The 18,749-nt window shown below is 40.1% G+C and overlaps 1 protein-coding gene across 20 annotated transcripts in view; it reads right to left on the bottom strand.

Moving 5' to 3' along the window:
- Positions 1-18,749, bottom strand: part of PARD3 (par-3 family cell polarity regulator) — a 704,358-nt gene that overhangs the window by 403,528 nt on the left and 282,081 nt on the right. For all 20 annotated transcript variants that reach the window (XM_021665196.2, XM_021665212.2, XM_021665198.2 and 17 more), the window contains exon 3: positions 1,442-1,622. In XM_021665196.2, the coding sequence (XP_021520871.2) occupies positions 1,442-1,622 (181 nt within the window). The remainder of the gene's footprint in view (positions 1-1,441; positions 1,623-18,749) is intronic.

Raw genomic sequence — 18,749 nt, 5'->3', positions numbered from 1 at the left:
TCTTGAACTATGCCTCTTAAATTCTCTGCACCTGTGCATGGCACACTTCTCCTGTGGGTTCTGATGGGCTAACAGATCTCTACTGCTGAATTGCTCTTCTTTGCTTGTTCTCTTTATATACACCTTCAAGGGACAGTAGAAGCAGTAGTAGTTTCTAAACATCTAGAAGCAAATTGCCAAATTGCTACAGATTGCTATCGATGCAAAAAAATGGGAATTCGGATGCATTTTTAGAAGAATAAACTATACATTCTAAATATTATCTACCTATATTCTTTTCCTAATTATATATTATATTAATATATACTATTACTCATATGTTTATAAAGATCTACTGAAGACTACCAATCAGTAAACACACATAAGACCCAAATTTTCTACTTAAAAAGACTGAAGTGTTTCTAAATAGATGTACCTAAAAAATATATAATTTTTTTTTTTTTTTGAGATAGAGTCTCACTCTGTTGCCCAGGCTGGAGTGCAGTGGTGCAATCTTGGCTCACTGCAACCTCCACCTCCTAGGTTCAAGCGGTTCTCCTATCTCAGCCTCCCAAGTAGCTAAGATTACAGGCACCCACCACCACACCCGGTTAATTTTTGTATTTTTATAGAGCTGGGGTTTCACCATGTTGGCCAGGCTGATCTTGAACTGGTGACCTCAAGTGATCCACCCACCTTAGTCTCCCAAAGTGCTGGGATTACAGGCATGAGCCACCTCGCCCAGCCAAATAATCTTTTAAGCTTATACATTTATTGAAATTGATTTTCTCTTAACAACTACTCAATTACAAGATCATACATCTACAAACAATAAATATTTGTAGCAAAAATATCTCACTTTGATGAGTACCTTCCAGAAATGGCTCACAGAGCTCTTCAGGCAAGTGTCCTGGATCTAGAATACCCAGGGCCCTAGGATTCCTCATCTAGAGCTCATTATGTCCACGTTCCCCTCCCCTGTGGAGGTATTCTAATCACTGCTCTCCCAGATCCCCGAAGATAACTTTGACAGGGAGGTCTCTTCTTCCCCAGCTCTTCAGATAACATTCATATAATATAAGTAATGGTTGTAAAACAGTTGACTGTAATGAATGATGCCATGTTTTGTTTCAGTGCAAAGCTCTTCTGTTATCTCTATTTGTTCTAGCATTCAGATAAAATATATGGAAAGGAAAATACAAATAATTTAACTTGAATTATTTTCCTTATTTACAGTTAGCAAGTCATGGAAAGTCTACTAGTAAGCCTAATCTATTACAATGTAAAAAACTGCCTGCTTCTCTTGCAAAGGACATTTGCCTGGGTCCTAAACTTAATTTTTGGAAAAAAAAAAAAAAAAACAGATAATTAATTCCATTTACAGGAACACAAATGAATAACAAAAGTTGGTACTCCTGTAAATTAAGATGGAATGTGAAGGGAAGAAAGAGCTTTCACTTACTTGCTCGAAGGACTGAAGGTGTGACCTCAATTTCACTTGTTGCTTGGTAAGGCTGAAAGGCCGAGACACTGTTGGTGGCAAGCTCACTACCAAATATCTCTGGGCTCTGGGTACCCGTGGAGCTGGCACTGGTGCCATCACCTCCATGATGTGGATCTTGCTCATCAAATACCGCTACCAGCTAGAAATGAAAGGTAAATGTGCACTTATAAATAAAGGCACTTAACATAGTTAGGTAAATACACAGACAAATGGGTAAGTATACCATCAAATGCTAATGAATGTGTGAGTACACAGAGTTTCCAGCTCTGTTTAAACAGAGTCCCTAGAGGCAATGACACCGAGCACACCTAGTACCCAGATCTTGGTTTCTAATACCATTCTCTAGTTAATGAACAAGGGCTCCTTGAAAAATGGTTGATTTCACAGCTGTGGTCTGGGAAACATATGGTAACCCTGGAATGCCTTGTGATGCCAAATAGTCAGAAGTATTCAAAAATGATGGCCGGGCGCAGTGGCTCACGCCTGTAATCCCAGCACTTTGGGAGGCTGAGACGGGTGGATCACGAGGTCAAGAGATCGAGACCATCCTGGTCAACATGGTGAAACCCCGTCTCTACTAAAAAAAATACAAAAAATTAGCTGGGCATGATGGCGCGTGCCTGTAATCCCAGCTACTCAGGAGGCTGAGGCAGGAGAATTGCCTGAACCCAGGAGGCGGAAGTTGCGGTGAGCCAAGATCACGCCATTGCACTCCAGCCTGGGTTAACAAGAGAGAAACTCCGTCTCAAAAAAAAAAAAAAATGATGAAGGCACACCAAAGGGAAACAGGTGCCAACCTGAAGGAGCTCCCAATGGCCAAAGCTGAGAGAACTTACAAACAAAATAAGTAACACTGGCATTGGATCATAATTCAAAGAAAAAACTAAAATCCATGAGTCCATAATGATATAAATAATTGAACAAATAAATGGTAGAGAATGAACAGCTATTCCCTGCTGTAGCATTCTAAATAACAAATAGAAGGAATGGTGGCAACAGAAACCATCATTAGGCAACCTCCACAGTAAAACGTGTTCAGGTAAAATCTACTAATAGATGCAAACACTGATGGGTATGAATATGATGATAAGCAGGATATTTGCGTAGTTCAAAATGTCTCCCCACAAGAGACATTTTGACTAAAAAGTAAACAGTAATATCACTGAAGTAGAGAAGCCTGGCAACCACCACTGTACCCGGGTTCACAGCATCCATAGTAAGATGTAGCAATATCACGTACCATCTCATAAAAGGCACTGGGAAGTAGATAACATTACTTTTGTGGTATTCTTGCCAAAAATGTATAACTTCCATCTAATCGTGAGGAAACATCAGACAAACGCAAACTGAGGGATATTCTGAAAGATAAAGCTCTCCAAAAGTATCAAGGGTCATGAAAGTAAACGAAAGAATGAGGAAACTGAACACACTGGAGGAGTCTGAGAAGACTGTGAACTACATGCAGCGGGATGAGAGAAAAGGGCATTAGTGAACAGGCCCAATTCTAATGAGCTCTGATTAGCTGACAGAACTGACTCAGTGTGAGTTTCTTACTTTTGATAATTGTTCTATGATTATGTAAAATGATAACATCAGGGATAGATGAAGGGTATAGGGAAATGCTCTGTAACTATTATTCCAATTTTTCTGAAGTATAAAATTATTTCAAATTTAAAATTTTAAATGTTATAACATAATATTTTAAAATGCTATGAAAATAAAAATTTATTCCACGTCTTCTTATAACTAATATAGTTCTTAATACACTAACATACTTCTTCTTATAACTCCCAAAGAGTAGACTGGGCTCGGTGGTTCATGTCTGTAATAGCAGCAGTTTGGGAGGCTAAGGCGGGCAGATCACTTGAGGTCAGGAGTTCAAGATCAGCTTGGCCAACATGATGAAATCCCATTTCTACCAAAAATATAAAAAATTTGCTGGGTATGGTGGCACACACCTGTAATCCCAGCTTCTTGGGAGGCTAGGCAGAAGAACTGCTTGAACCCAGAAGGCGAAGGCTACAGTGAGCTGAGATGGCACCACTGCACTCCAGCCTGGGTAACAGAGCGAGACTCCATCATAAATAAATAAATAAATAAAAATCACAAAGAGTAAAAAACTTCTAAGGATCCACAATGGCCGTCACTGTGAAGATTCACCCTTCAATTCCACACCTAGCAACTCAGCTTAACCTTCTAAGAGAAGAACCATGACTGGAGCCAAAGCAAACCCCTCTTCTGCCTCCGATCCAAGCTTTTTCAAGGCCAATACTCACCTCAGGTAAAAAACAGAAAGGCTAATGTACAGAATGTGAATAGGACTCAAAATTACAACCTTCGTTTTATAAATGGTTTTGTTGTTTTCAACAAATGCTATTTCCACGAATATTTATATGTCATCGATCCATTTACGACACAACAAAGAAAACCTGAGGTATAGACAGAATCAGCTGATTAAACAATCTGGAAGAACTGGTACCAGGGTTCATACCATACCACGGTAACTTGTATGAAGAAATCATCACAGTAGGATAAATAGTTGGGCCACTCAACCTTATAATGAATAACATAAAAAAAGAAGTCCTTAATAGTTACCAAAAAATAGAAAGGTACGCATATGTATACACCAAATTATCCATATACAGTAAAATCAGTTTGTTTATCTGACACTGACTGGCAGGTGTCTGCCTGTATTAGAGACACAGACATACCACTAGATTAGGGGTCAACTGGCAAACCTTTTCTGAAAAGACTAAGATAGTAGATATTTTTGGAGCTGTGGTCCGTACTGCCTCTTCCACACTGTACTCACCCACTGTAGCATGAAAGAGTACCCGTAGACAACATACAAACAAATGACTGTGACTACATTTAAATAAAACTTAACTTATAAAAGTAGACAGCAGGCCAAATTTGGCCAATGGTCCCTAGTTTGACAACCCAGTCCAAGTAGGATGCCCATCTTCCTAGTAACACGCAATTTTAGTTTCAGTTGAGCAATAAAACTTCTCAGCCCTGAAAAACTAAAAATACTCATTTCAAGCTCCGAATGAGGATTTTGGATGTCTACACTTGATTTTAATATCATCCTACTTTTCATAAGGTATGTGGCTTAATATGCATTTTGAAGATATTAAGTTTCGACATTTGGGTGCTTAATTGGAAGCAAATGAAATTCATGTTTTGTTATTAACTTTTCACAATGATGTGTTCTCTCAAGAATCAAGTCCTTTCTGCAAACTGAAAATGGAGATTGAAAATTGTAAAGAACGAGTCTTTAAATGCCACACATGATGGAAGAGCTTATACATATATATTAGTTTCAACAATTATCTCTGGCATTTTTAGAAAACATTATAGAATCACAGTTGGTGATCTGCAATATGCCAATAACATACAATTCTACAGCTTTCTTCTAAACCAAAATTTAAGTGACAGGTGCAGATATGAAGTAATTTTGTGTTAAACTGGGAAAGATATATAATTTTAGAAAATCTACTCTATAAGAATACATATAGTAACACAGCAAAAAAGGGGGGAGAAGAACCTTCATAAAAAAAAAAAAAAACACTGCCTATTAAAAATCTCTATCACGCCCTTCAAAAAGTAAAGGAAATGTCTTTTAAATTTGTGAAATGTTACTCAAATTCTTATTTAACAGATGGAATCTTCACTGCTGTCCACAAGGCAGATCATTTTTGAAAGTTCATTTTTACTTGCAATCATTATTAAACTCTCTTCCATTCCATTCATCTATCAAGTCTCCAAGAGAAAACACAGGCCAAATCCAAGTTACACCTACAATAACTCAAGTATAAATAAACTCTAAGTATTGCCACCCATGTTCCCCTACCTCAGGACAAGTCACTTTAACTATAAAACATCAGAACTGCCCCCCCCAACAGAAAACCTGTTATAGAAACATCACACAGAAATGCTTATAAAACCATTGGATCTAGGGAAGTCCCTTTAATGGGTAAAATTAAGAGCTGAAAGCCCACAAGTGCATGTTAGCAAAGTGGCTAACAGCAATCGAGAATCAGAGAAAGCTACGTTCAAAGCCAGCTCTGACCTTATTTCTTGGGTAGATGTTTGTAAATCCAGTGGCCTAAACCTTACTTTCCTCATTTGGAAAAAAGGATGGTGGTTGTGGGTAGACAGAATAATGGTCCCCCCTCAAAGTTATCCACACCCAAACTCCTGGAACCAGTGAATGTGACCTTCCATGGCAAAAGGGACTTTGCAGACAGGATGGAGGTTAAGGACCTTAAAATGGAAAGGTTATCCTTCATTATCCAGGTAGACTCCTATCTAATTACATAAGTCTGGAAAAATGAAGAGCCTCGCCTGGCTGTGGCCAGAGAGAGATGTGATAATGGCCAGAGAAATGCTACCCTGCCCACCTGGAAGATGCACAAAGGGAGTCATGAGCCAAGGAATGTGAGCAGCATTTAGAAGTCAAGGATATGGATTCTCTCCTAGAGCCTCGAGGAAGGAGCATGGTTAATACCTTGATTTTACGGCATTCTGACGCACGTCAGCCTTCTGCCAGGCAGAACTGCCGGGTAATGAATCTGCATTGTTTTGAGCCACTTACGCCTGCTCTGCCAGATGTGGGACAAATAAAGAGATAAGGTATACAACTCACAGAACACAGGAAGCACGTTTACTATGAGCTTTTATTAAATTATACTGTGATGGTTGATAAATGAGAATCAGTTTCAAAAGGAAAGAAGACTGATGCAAAGCTCAGTCGCTGTGTCTTGGATCTACACAGGAGTGGTAAGGGGAAAAGGAAGCCAACATGCTAGAAAATGCACGTTCAACACAGAGCCACAAAATGAAGACCTTCCACAGACGCTCTACATCCTCCTCCAGAGGGCCCCACAGAAACACAAAGTAGCTTTTATTATTTCACTTAACAGGAAGCAAAGCTGAGGCCCAGAGAGACGGATTTGACTAGCGTACAAATAACTGCAGAATGAATTGGAGATGGGAAATCAAGTCAAAGATCCTATTTTCTACAACTCTTCCTGCTCTGGGGCATCTAACATCCACAGCACAGCTCACTGGCAAGCTAAACACCAAGATCATCTGCAGGCCTCTGAGCAGGATTCTGTTCATTCCTGAGGAACCAAAGGTAATAACCCACCATAATTTACCAAATTAATGCAACTTTGATGACACCACTTAAAATTTTTCTGAACATATCTGAGGGTAACAAAGATCATCACAGACAATGCCATGCTCCTGATGCCATCATGCAGTCTTCAACGGAGGGCTTACAAGGATCAGAAGAACCTGCAGATTCTACCTTCATACAGGAAGATGAAAGCTGATTTAAGTCAAGTCTAAGCAAAATCTCAAAGACCTCTAGCTTCAGACTCCACATACCCTGAGAAGCCATTTTATTGTGACACCCTGTGAGCAGTCTCTCGCTTTCCACTGTTTTCTTCATGTATAAGATAAATATAACCAGGGAAGTTAATTAGGATGGGTGCCACTGGATACTCAATGTCAATATACGGAATTGTTTCACTATGAAATAAAGACCTTTAATTCTTTTAAAAAGGCATCACATTTTAGCACTGCATAAAGTACAAAGCATGTGGAAGAATACTAGAAACAAGAATAAACTTGAAGATGCCTCCATGACCCTCTCTTCACCTAAGAAACATAAGCAGCCACCATGAGTCAAGCCAGATCCAGCAGCTTAGTCAACAAGAAGCACAACACAGAAAGTGAGTGTTTGAGAGACAGCATGGAGATGTCATGGGCAGATGTGCCTATAAAGAATACATGCAACAGAATAGAACAGAAAGAAAATTCAGCAGATATGGGAGAACTAAAGCACAATGCAGTAAGTTTCAAAAATATTCACAATAATATTAAAGGAGTTGCAGATACAGGCATTTTTTTTTTTTGAGGCGGAGTTTCGCTCGTTACCCAGGCTGGAGTGCAATGGCGCGATCTCGGCTCACCGCAACCTCCGCCTCCCGGGTTCAGGCAATTCTCCTGCCTCAGCCTCCTGAGTAGCTGGGATTACAGGCACACGCCACCATGCCCAGCTAATTTTTTGTATTTTTAGTAGAGACGGGGTTTCACCGTGTTGATCAGGATGGTCTCGATCTCTTGACCTCGTGATCCACCCGTCTCGGCCTCCCAAAGTGCTGGGATTATAGGTGTAAGCCACCGCGCCCGGCCCATACAAGCATTTTAAGTTTAAAGTGAGGCTGCTCCATGATGTATGAATCTAAACTATCTCTAATTCAACAACCACTTTTCCTTCCCATAGGTTAAACTATAGATTTCTATAATTAGGATCGTACCTACCAATACATTTAAATTCTTCTGCTTTTTCACTCAGTGATGTCCAAAAGGAATTACTAGATCAAGTATTTGACCTTCTGAATTCACCTGTATCCATCCCCCCCTCCTTTTTTTGAAAAGATTTCCTTTACACTTGTCTCCCATAAAGCACACTTGATAACCTATGGCACTTACATAAAAGAAAAACTAATCAAACACTAAGATGCTTGTGTAGATTATCATAGTGTGTTATCCAACATAAGAAATAGAGCCATTTCCAACAAGATAGCATGCAGGAGAGGGCAGTACATTCCCGCTGCTTCCTGAACAACTCAGGAGGCCACCACCATCATAAACTTCTACCTGTCAATGGCCAAAGAGAGACCTGTCCCACAAGAATTAACGCCATATTCTTGAACACTCATGCCTAATAGAGACGTGCCACTCCATCTGGAAACCACAGTGGAAGATACTCACCTATGATACTCCCTAGCCCTGATGCTTACATTTCAGAGCTGAAGTTTAATTCTGCTGTCCCTCAGTGTGATACACTCTATCACCCACTGAGCCTTCAGACTAATTAGATTCCCAATTTAAGACTTATGTTGAACTAATAGCCTTGAGTATGTCAACCACAAAGCACAATGAAAATATGCAAATGTGTGCAGCCATCAGCTAGCTGACCCACCTGCCAAACGTAATATAAACCCCTCCTGCTCTGCTCCCTGCACAAGTGCCACTGTTCCACTGGTACCCAGCCATGAGGTTACAAATACATCACACTACTGCTTAAGTATTAATAAAAAGTAGGACAGCACAGTAAGACAGAGCAAAATCATTCTGAAATGGGCTAATCACATACAGATAGACTGACTCCGAACTGGAGCGAGTGGCATGAGTTATGATTTTGTCATCAACACATGCAGTGTTCCCTCAAAGAGAACATGGTAGACTGGCAAATGGGCAAGATGAATAGTCTCAGAAGCAAATGTAACTAATTAGTATGTAGACACAAACCAATTTGTAAGCTTTCTGATGACTGAATTTACTTTAATGACACAGAGACAATACTAAATCCTTAATCATTCCTTGAGCCTTACTTGCTAGCATGGTTCATTAAAAACTCATTTAAATAGAGCTAGTGTTTAACTGGACGAGTAAGCAAAACAATAGTAAAAGGATATATTTAGACCAACGATGTTTTGTAATAGCAGTAATATAAACTATACAATAAAAAACCACCACAGAACAAGAATCTCAAGCTTGCCACTGGAAAACTTTAAACGTTCTGTATGCAAGATTAATTCCTTGCTTCATCAGCATTTTAAGAAGTGTATATATTGTCTGATAAAAAAAGACCCAAAACTGGCCAGGCACGGTGGCTCACACCTGTAATCCCAGCACTTTGGGAGGCCGAGGCAGGTGGATCATGAGGTCAGGAGTTCAAGACCAGCCTGGACAACATAGTGAAACCCCGTTTCTACTAAAAACACAAAAATTAGCTGGGCATGGTGGCAGGCACCTGTAATCCCAGCTACTAGGGAGGCTGAGGCAGGAGAATCTCTTGAACTTGGAAGGCAGAGGTTGCAGTGAACTGAGATCGTACCATTGCACTCTAGCCTGGGCAACAGAGCAAGACTCTGTCTCAAAAAAAAAAAAAACCCAAAATTTAGAAAGAAATTCTAAAATAACATGAGCACATTAAAGACTAGCAAATGTTGCTACTGGTTAAGCCAAGAATGGCAAAGTGTGGGCAGACCTTGCCCTCACAGTACCAGAAGACTCAACCTGAAACCTGCCTCAGGCTCTAGCCCCATGGTTTGTGATATTAGTTCTTCACCCATGGGTATACATCCCACCCTGGCCACGCTGCCAACCTTCCAACATACACATATCCAAGAGGGAATAACAAGTGGAAACAGCGTTCAACACCATGGTGTTCTAATCAGTGAACAATTTAGCTTGACAATTCCTATGCATTACGTGTATTCAGAAATGCCTACATTAACAAATGATAAATAAGAGAATCCCTTAATAGTAACTCTTTCAATTAACAACACAATCTGCACAGTCTGGAGATTAGGGATTTTGCCTAAAAGAAAACAAAGTTGCTTTGTTTTTGTTTTTTTTTTTGAGACAGAGTCTCGCTCTGTCGCCCAGGCTGAAGTGCTGTGGCGTAATCTTGGGTTTATTGCAACCTCTGCCTCCTCCTCCTCCTCCTCCTACCAACTTGTACCATTGAGCTCTGTGCTCCAGTTTGTATCCAATGTCGTCAGGAACAAGGGTAATTCCGTCTCTGTCTCTCATCAGGTAAAATCAAACTGACACATTCCCTTGCTGGGCTTCCTCAACCCATCACTCATTTCATTGTTGAACTTTAAAAAATGACTCATCACTAAAACTGCTTGCCATTCAATTATCTGGTAAACTTTGTACTTCATTTTTTGGCAATCAGTAGTGGAAAACTTTTCATTCTAAAATAGAAACTTGAAGGATCACTTCCTTAGTCCTAAATTTTGCAGATTATATTTAAAATGAGAAGCATTAGAAAAGAAAACTTGGCTGTGGCTCCAGCCAATCCATCAGGACGGGGAAGTAGTTAAGCAATGTGCACAAAGTCACGGAAAACATCTCTGCATAATGTTAGGTCTCCAGATGATGCAGCAGGGGTCAGCACATCCCCATCCCTGGCATTTAAAGACAAGATGGTATTTCCAACTCAAAGAAATAGCTTCGTTTCCAAGGCAACCTGCCCTTTGTATAGAGGACTCACTTGGGAGTTCGTAATCCCTTTACCTGCTGACTTCACAATTTGAACAAGTTCCTTAGTGACAACTTAGCTTCCATCTAAAAGCATCACAAGAAAAACTGAGAGCAGTTTAACTACTTTAAAGGAAGAAAGGAATTCAGATGATTCTATTAGACGTGGGCTGGAGTGGGGGAGGGTAGATATTGAAGAAAAACCGTGATTCAGAAAAGAAGAAAGTCGAACTCGGAGTCGCTGCTCTAACAGTGATTTATTTTCAAATTAAGATGTATCAAAACCACTGCTTCTGTTCACTTTAATTCCAAATGAAAGTTCAGGTGAAAAGATGATACACAATGGAAAGTTCAAATTCATTCTGACAACCACAAGCCAGTATTAGCAAAACATCAAAGTTCAATAAATTTGTTTTGTAAAATGTAAGGCTAATGTTACAACACAGAACGACTTTCAGTTTAATTTGCATGCAAAAAGGAAGGGTGTGATTTTTAAATATCCACCCAGGGGCACAGATGAAAAACTTCAAACATTTTCTGACTCCTTTTTTGCTACTCTCATTATTTCAACACCTTCTACAAAGGAGAGATAACGGTGTCCTTGACATTAGCCTAAATTATCTTCAGTATGCAATACAATGCTGATTAAATTAGGCTCATTTTAATCAACTGGCAGGTTTATTCAAAAAGTAACTAAATAATAAAATTCTTTTTCATTAGTATAACCTGCTTAGCAATGTTTCTAAAAAACTGAACACAGAATAAATACTAATTGTGTGCCTATCTTTCACCTCCATATTTGACAGGTGAAAGAAATAACTTGCAAGTTAAATATTTTCCCCAATCCACAAATTACTTTAATACTGAAATTTAACGCCAATCTTCTGGAAGGTAAATATTAGTGCCATCTGATGGATTTACTCAAGCACTTTAGACGGAGTTTCTCTCGTGTTACCCAGGCTGGTGCGATCTCGGCTCACCGCAACCTCCGCCTCCTGGGTTCAGGCAATTCTCCTGCCTCAGCCTCCCGAGTAGCTGGGATTACAGGCACGCGCCACCATGCCCAGCTAATTTTTTGTATTTTTAGTAGTGACGAGGTTTCACCATGTTGACCAGGCTGGTCTCAAACTCCTGACCTCGTGATCCACCCGCCTTGGCCTCCCAAAGTGCTGGGATTACAGGCGCGAGCCACTGCGCCCGGCCTGAAATTTTAAGTTTTAAAGAAAATCTATTCTGAGGAAAACCAAAGCCTCCACTTGCCTTCATTTGCTTCCCTAGACAACATCCACACAAGTGACCCATGATAACAGAGATGGAGAGACTTTACCCTGTGGTTTGCCGGGAACTCCACTCATTCTATTACCACAGGTTTGCGCATCCTGAATGAGCTCTTGAAGACGAGTCATCCTCAAAGAAACAACTCACCAGCTGTGTGGCCCTAGGCAATTTCTTCACTTCTCTGGGCTCGGTAGTGATAGGGGTTGTTGTTGGTTTTTTTCCTGTAAATTTCATTTCATCATGAAAAATTGCTTAGGATACTTCCTGTAAGTAGCAAGTTTTTAAGAAATGTTATTAATATTTGAGGAAGTTTCAAGAGACTGAGGTAATCAAGAGGGGAAAATGAAAGACACTAGAAGGTAAGCCACGTAGACTTTATGCTGAAAACTGTGGGTGTCATTAACACAGTTTAATTTGCATTTATTCTGCACGAGGTTTCTAGGGGTATGGAGAAAGACTAGAAGGGTAAACACTCATTAGTCCAATAATGAAGAAGTCATGAGGGCCTAGGCTAATGCAAAGGTGGTGGAAAGACGATTAAGATGTATAATTATTCAAATACAGAACTGAGACTTATTTAAAAGGACAAGGTATGTGGTGGATGGGTACCATTATGAAGGAAGAGGACAGATTTTAGGTGTCTAGGTTTGTAGTTTGGGTGGTTGGGCAGAGGGCAGGCACGAAGACAAAGAAAGACAAAAAATGATGCATTCATTTAGAGGGAACGCTGTCACATGCTCTCATCCAATTCCTGGGACACAATCGGAGATGGGAGTCCATGGTACAAAGGAGAGTTCAAGGCTAACTACTTGTAATTGTGTGTGGCATCCGCAGGTAGGTATCGCTGAAGCCACAGGTTTCAATAAGGACCCTAATCTGAATGTGAATCACTCATGGAAATCAGAACCAAAACCTGGGTAACTGCTGAGACTGCAGGTTCCTCTGCCCTTCCCCCAAACCACTTTCAAAGGATTTTGAGAACTGACTAAAGAATATAAATAAAATCAAAGAAGCAGAGTTTCGTAAAACTGGGGAAAGGAAAGTACCGAGGAATGACTGGATCTCAGTACTCAACACCAAGGGAGGCCGTGAGCCCTTTCTCTAACAAGGACACGTGCATTATCGCCCCAGTGCTGCTAAACAGGTGACCCTAGAACAATGCAGGGCTGCAAACCCCTCCACACAGTCAAAATCTGAGTATGACTTTTGACTCCCGAGGAACTTAACTACCAAAAGCCTACTACTGACTGGAAGCCTAACCACTATCATGAAACAGTTAACACCAATTTTGTGTGTTATATGTATTCCATACTGGATTCTTACAATAAAGTAAACCTAGAGAAATGAAAATATTAAGAAAATCATAAGGAAAAGAATATAAATATATATTTTACTTTTATTACTATTATTATTTTGAGATGGAGTCTCATTCTGTCACCCAGGCTGGGGTGCAGCAGTACAATCTCAGCTCACTGCAACCTCCACCTCCCAGGTTCAAGCAATTCTCCTGCCTCAGCCTCCCAAGTAGCTAGGCATGCACCGCCATCCCCAGCTAATTTTTGTATTTTTAGTAGAGATGGGGTTTCGGCACGTCGACCAGGCTGGTCTCAAACTACAGATCTCAAGTGATCCACCCGCCTCAGCTTCCCAAAGTGCTGGGATTACAGGCCTGAGTCACCATGCCTGGCAGAAAATATATTTAGTAATCATTAAGTGGAGGTGGACCATCATAAAGGTCTTCATCATCATCATCTTCATGAGGCGGAAGAGCAGAGGTTGGTCTTGCTGTCTCAGGGGTGGCAGAGGCAGAAGAGGTGGGGGAGGTGGAAGGGGAGGCAGACGAGAGAGGCACACACTGTAACTTTACAGAAACACATCACAATTTCTGACTTTTTGCTTTTTTATTTCTCTAAAAATATTTCTATACAGTACCAACCCTTCTTCCACTGTTCGATTTAGTTGCGGTGCACATATCATAGAAGGATTCATGTTATAAAAGAAGTCCAAAATAGTCTCGAATAATCAGAACCCTTCTGCCAGACAGTGTAATTTCAGTCTTCTGGCACTGCTTCGTCTCTGTCTTCTTCCTCACCATCAGACACTGGTTTGGAAACACTCATCTCCATCAGATTATTTCCTATTAATTCCTAAGCTGTGATATCTATAAGCTCCTGAATTTCTCTGAGACCGATACATGAAATCCTTCATCCCACATATTTTTTGGCCATATCCACAATTTCTTTCATAATTTTCTTGGCTAGCTTTGTTGTCAATTTTGTGAAGTCATTCACAACATCTGGATACAGTTGTCTCCAGCAGGAATTTGTTATTTGGAGATTATTGGCTTTCACGGCTTTTTCTATCACAAGGAAGGCATCTTCAATGGTGTGATTCTTCAAACCCTCATAATGATGTTCTATCAGTGTTCTCTTCCCCAGTATCGATCCTTTCAAAAGGGTACTGTGTGTAATGAGCCTTATAGGTCCAAATTAGAGCCATTGTGTTTGAGGCAACTAGACCACTTCAAGGCCTTGAATCCCTGGGGTTCTGGATACCCAGGGAGCATGTGTCAATATCAAAAGAACTTTAAAAGGTGGCAATCCCTTACTGGCAAGATACTTCCTGTCCTCAAGGACAAAGTGTCAACAAAACAATCTGAAAAAGGGTTCTTAGTGTCCAGGCCTTTAGGTTATGCAATCAAAAGATTGGCAGCTGGTGTTTATCTTTTCCTTTCAAGGGCCAGGGTTAGCAACTTCGTAGAGGAAGGCAGTCATGACTGCCTCTGCTCAATACAGCTGAGTTAGCCTATGCCTTCTGAACTTAAATCCTAGTGCTTGATCCTTTTCCTTACTAATAAATATCTTTTGTTGGGATTTTTTTCTAGCACTTTGGCTGCATTAAAAATTTGTTTAGGCTGACACCCTTTCTCCTCAATGATTCTGCATCTGGAAACTCGTCTTCTGCCTCTTGATTGGCAGAAGTTATTAATACTTCTGTTAGCTGAACAAGCCTCTTTAAAAAATTATCAAACCATCCTTTGCTGGCATTAAATCCTCCAGCTTTAAATCCTTCACCTTCCTGTTGCTTTAACCTGTCATATAATGACATCACTTTTTCTCAAATCATATTAGTCTACAAGTACTTTTCCATTAACCATCCTGCATCCACATAAAGGCTGAATTTTCAATATGAGATAAAAAGGTATTTCACCAAAAGTACAAGGTTTTTGTGCCTGCTGGCATACCTGCAGCAACGGCTTTATGAATTTCCTTTCTTGTTTTTTATAATGGTCCTTACACTGCATTCATTTGCCTTGACATGGTGGGCAACCGTAGCAGCTGCAGACCTCAATCTACGGAACATATCAACTCTTTGTTGTAATGTCATAATTTTTCTCTCCTTTTTTGGGAGCATTTCCAGCATCACTAGTGGCACTTCGTATCGGTCCCTTGGTGTTATTCAAGGTTTACAGTTTCACATTAAACATGATGAAAAATGCATGAGAACCAAGAGCAATTACTTTTTATTGTGATATGCAATTTCCTGGGAAGACAAATTGCTCACAAGGAGATGATGAGCATCACACAGCACTTTAAACAGACCCGCGCAACACTTGAGCTCACTGCAAGTAACAACAGGAGGGGGCTATGATATTACCACAGTAGTGCAGTCTGTGCTACAGTTAATTTTATGCAGTTATGATTTAATATTGCATCTTTATGTTTGTTTACATTTCTCTCAAATGCAAATGGCGTCATGTACGCTCTGTGTATGTGTAAGTTTTGATAAATTTTAACTTTGTATAACAGATTTTTATATATTTTATGGTTGTAAATGATAGAATATTTATACATATTTTATACATTCATGACATAAATTTTTCTTAATTTTCTTCATTATCTCTAGGCAACATAGTTCACCTAAAATTTTTAATGTGCCAAATCTCCAAAAAATTTTCCAATATACTTTTGGAAAAAGATCCATGTAAATGTACACCCAAGCCATTCAAACCCAAGCTGTTCAGGGGTCAAGTATACTTTTACTGTAACTCTTATTTCTGATTATATGACTTTGTACCAGCTTATAAGGCTGGACTCGTAACCTGTTTCATTTCCATTTATTCTTTTGTTCACACCATGTGCCCGCTATGTGCCACATGGTGTGAACTGTGTGAAGCACTGCTTATAGAACACTTTGTTAGTCTAGTAAAGCTACAAATGAACTTTCTCCATAAACACAAGCACACAGGTGTTTCGTTCTGGATATACTTTTGGCAGATTCATAGATCTAAGAGAAATTAGAGGAAAAAAATACGTTTTCTAACATTCATTTAAATATCAACAAGCATTTCCTCAATTCTATAATATCACTCTGACATCACAAAGTTACATATTAGCAGAGTTTGAATTTCTTCTGAATATCTTCTAACTCTCTTTATCTTTACACTGAAATATCTCTTCCAGTTGTTCTACTCCATTTTTCTACTTTATGACACAGTCATGTCACTTAACGACAGGGATACGTTCTGAGCAACGAGGTTAGGTGATTTCGCTGTTGTATGAACATCATGGACTATATTACATAAACCTGAAGGTACGGCCTGTTACACACCTAAGCTATTACGTTACAGTCTATTGCTCCTAAGATACGAACCTGTACAAGATGACACTGTTCTGAATTCCCTATGTAACTCGAACACGATGGCAAGTATTCGCATATCTAAACCTAACTGACCAAAGAAAAAGTACAATAAAAATATGGGATTATAATCTTATGGGACCATCATCCTATATGCAAAGCACTGTTGATGAAAATATTGTTATTCAGTGAAAGACCGTATAAATGTTCAAAGGCAGAACCTAAATATAAGCAATATTTTAAGTACACCTACGTGAAGATGGGCACAAGAGACACCAGACACTATCAGAAGGGGGAGGAGGGAAGAGGTCACAGGCTGAAAAACTCCCTACTGGGTACTACGCTCACTACCCAGGTATCATCCATACCCCAAACCTCAACAACACAATATACCCATGTAACAAACCTGCACATGGATCTCCTGAATCCAAAATAAAAGTTGAAAATATTTTTAAAGCAATATTCAATCACTCTATATCAAGAAGAAGAAAATCATAACATGAGAATATCAAAAATATGATTGCAGGCCAGGCACAGTGGCTCACACCTGTAATCCTAGAACTTTGGGAGGCTGAGCAGAGCAGATCACTTGAGTTCAGGAGTTTGTGACCAACCTGGCCAACATGATGAAACCCCAGCTCTACTAAAAATACAAAAATCAGCCAGGCATGGTGACGCAGGCCTGTAATCCCAGCTACATATATATATGATTGCAGTAACAGCAGCAACAGTAGCAATCGTACCGATATTAATGGTACTAGCTGGCATTTCTTACCGATACTCTGCCTTTGGCCTTTTATATGTTATTTCATTTAATCCATAAAATAGAAAGAGTGTTACTATCATACCCATTTCAAGCCCTGGGAAACTGAAAATCTAGAGGGCTTAGTTACTTGGCTATGGTCTGCCATCATTTCTAAGAGTCAGAACTGTCCAGGCACACCTGAAGCAACCAGTTTTGAGCAGACCCTGACCGTGTCCAGCACACACCCATATCAATGCCAACAAGCAGAGGGGTCATTCAAGGATGGTCACATCAAGGAAAAAGAGAGCCACAAGTTTCCATGTAAAGCAAGACTTCAAAGAGAACTAGTGTCAAGAGAGATTATCGGCCGGGAGCGGTGGCTCACACCTGTAATCCCAGCACTTTGGAAGGCCAAGGCAGGTGGATCACTTGAGATCAGGAGTTCAAGACCAGCCTGGGCAATGTGGTGAAACCCCATCTCTACTAAAAATACAAAAATTAGCCAGGCGTGGTGGTGCATGCATCCAAGTGGGAAATGTCCTAAGCTCTTTCTTCTATCTTTAATCTCTCAGTTTTCTAAAAATACCATGTAAAACCTATACAAATATATGACAAGGAAATACAGTACTGAATCATTATTTCCCAAAGACCATCACATTTTCTTATAGAAGGTCCTGAAAACATCTCATAATCTTTAGTGTGGACAGTGTCCACACCACAATACAATCACCAGTATGGAATCTTGAATTGTGGTTCTCACCATTGTTGGTTAAACCTTTGCAGTGATACCTCCTGCCCTCTAGGTTGGCACAGCAGCCTCGACTCATCACCCTGCTCTTCTAGGCAGAAATCAACACAGTCACCACCTTGGGAGGGACATAATTTTAAACATAATTGTAATTATAACCAAAAGACTGAAAGACAAAGTGTTGAGGCCCCTAGGTGGGTGACTGAGCAAAAGAAAAAATAGGACTTTAGTGATAAACTTAATAGGGGTCAAAGTTAGAAATAAAACAGAAAGATACTATTCTGTTTTCTCTGTTAAGAGACAAGGTCCCGCTCTGTCATCCTGGCTGGAGTGCAGTGGGTGTGATTAAGCTTACGGCAACCTCGAACTCCAGGGCTCAAGCAATCCTCCCACCTCAGCCTCCAGAGTAGCTTTGACTACAAGTGCATGCCACTATACCTGGCTCAGGTTTTAATTTTCTGTAGAGACAGGGTCTCACTACTGTATTGCCCTGGCTGGTCTCAAACTCCTGGCCTCAGGTGATCCACCTTGGCCTCCCAAAGCACTGGTATGAGCCACCACATTTGGCCCCTATTCTAACTTTTTGATTCCTTCTCTTGAAGACCTGGTCAATTCTGAACTGAGTTATATTCTGTGTAAAGAAAATTTTAAAAATGGAAAAAAATTTCTGGTGAAGAATGAGGGAGCCAATGACATACAAGGAAGTAACAGCAGTACTAGAAGAGAAGCCAGCACGACGCAGCTGCCAAAGCCAAGGAGCCACTGGGTGTTCACAGATCTGGAGTCCA

The sequence above is a fragment of the Aotus nancymaae genome, unplaced genomic scaffold (assembly GCF_030222135.1).
Source record: "Aotus nancymaae isolate 86718 unplaced genomic scaffold, 86718_ANA_hifiasm-v0.15.2.pri h1tg000077l, whole genome shotgun sequence".
Taxonomy (NCBI): Eukaryota; Metazoa; Chordata; class Mammalia; order Primates; family Aotidae; genus Aotus; species Aotus nancymaae.
The sequence above is the reverse complement of the archived record's forward strand: the minus strand, read 5'-3'. Positions and strand labels throughout refer to the sequence as shown.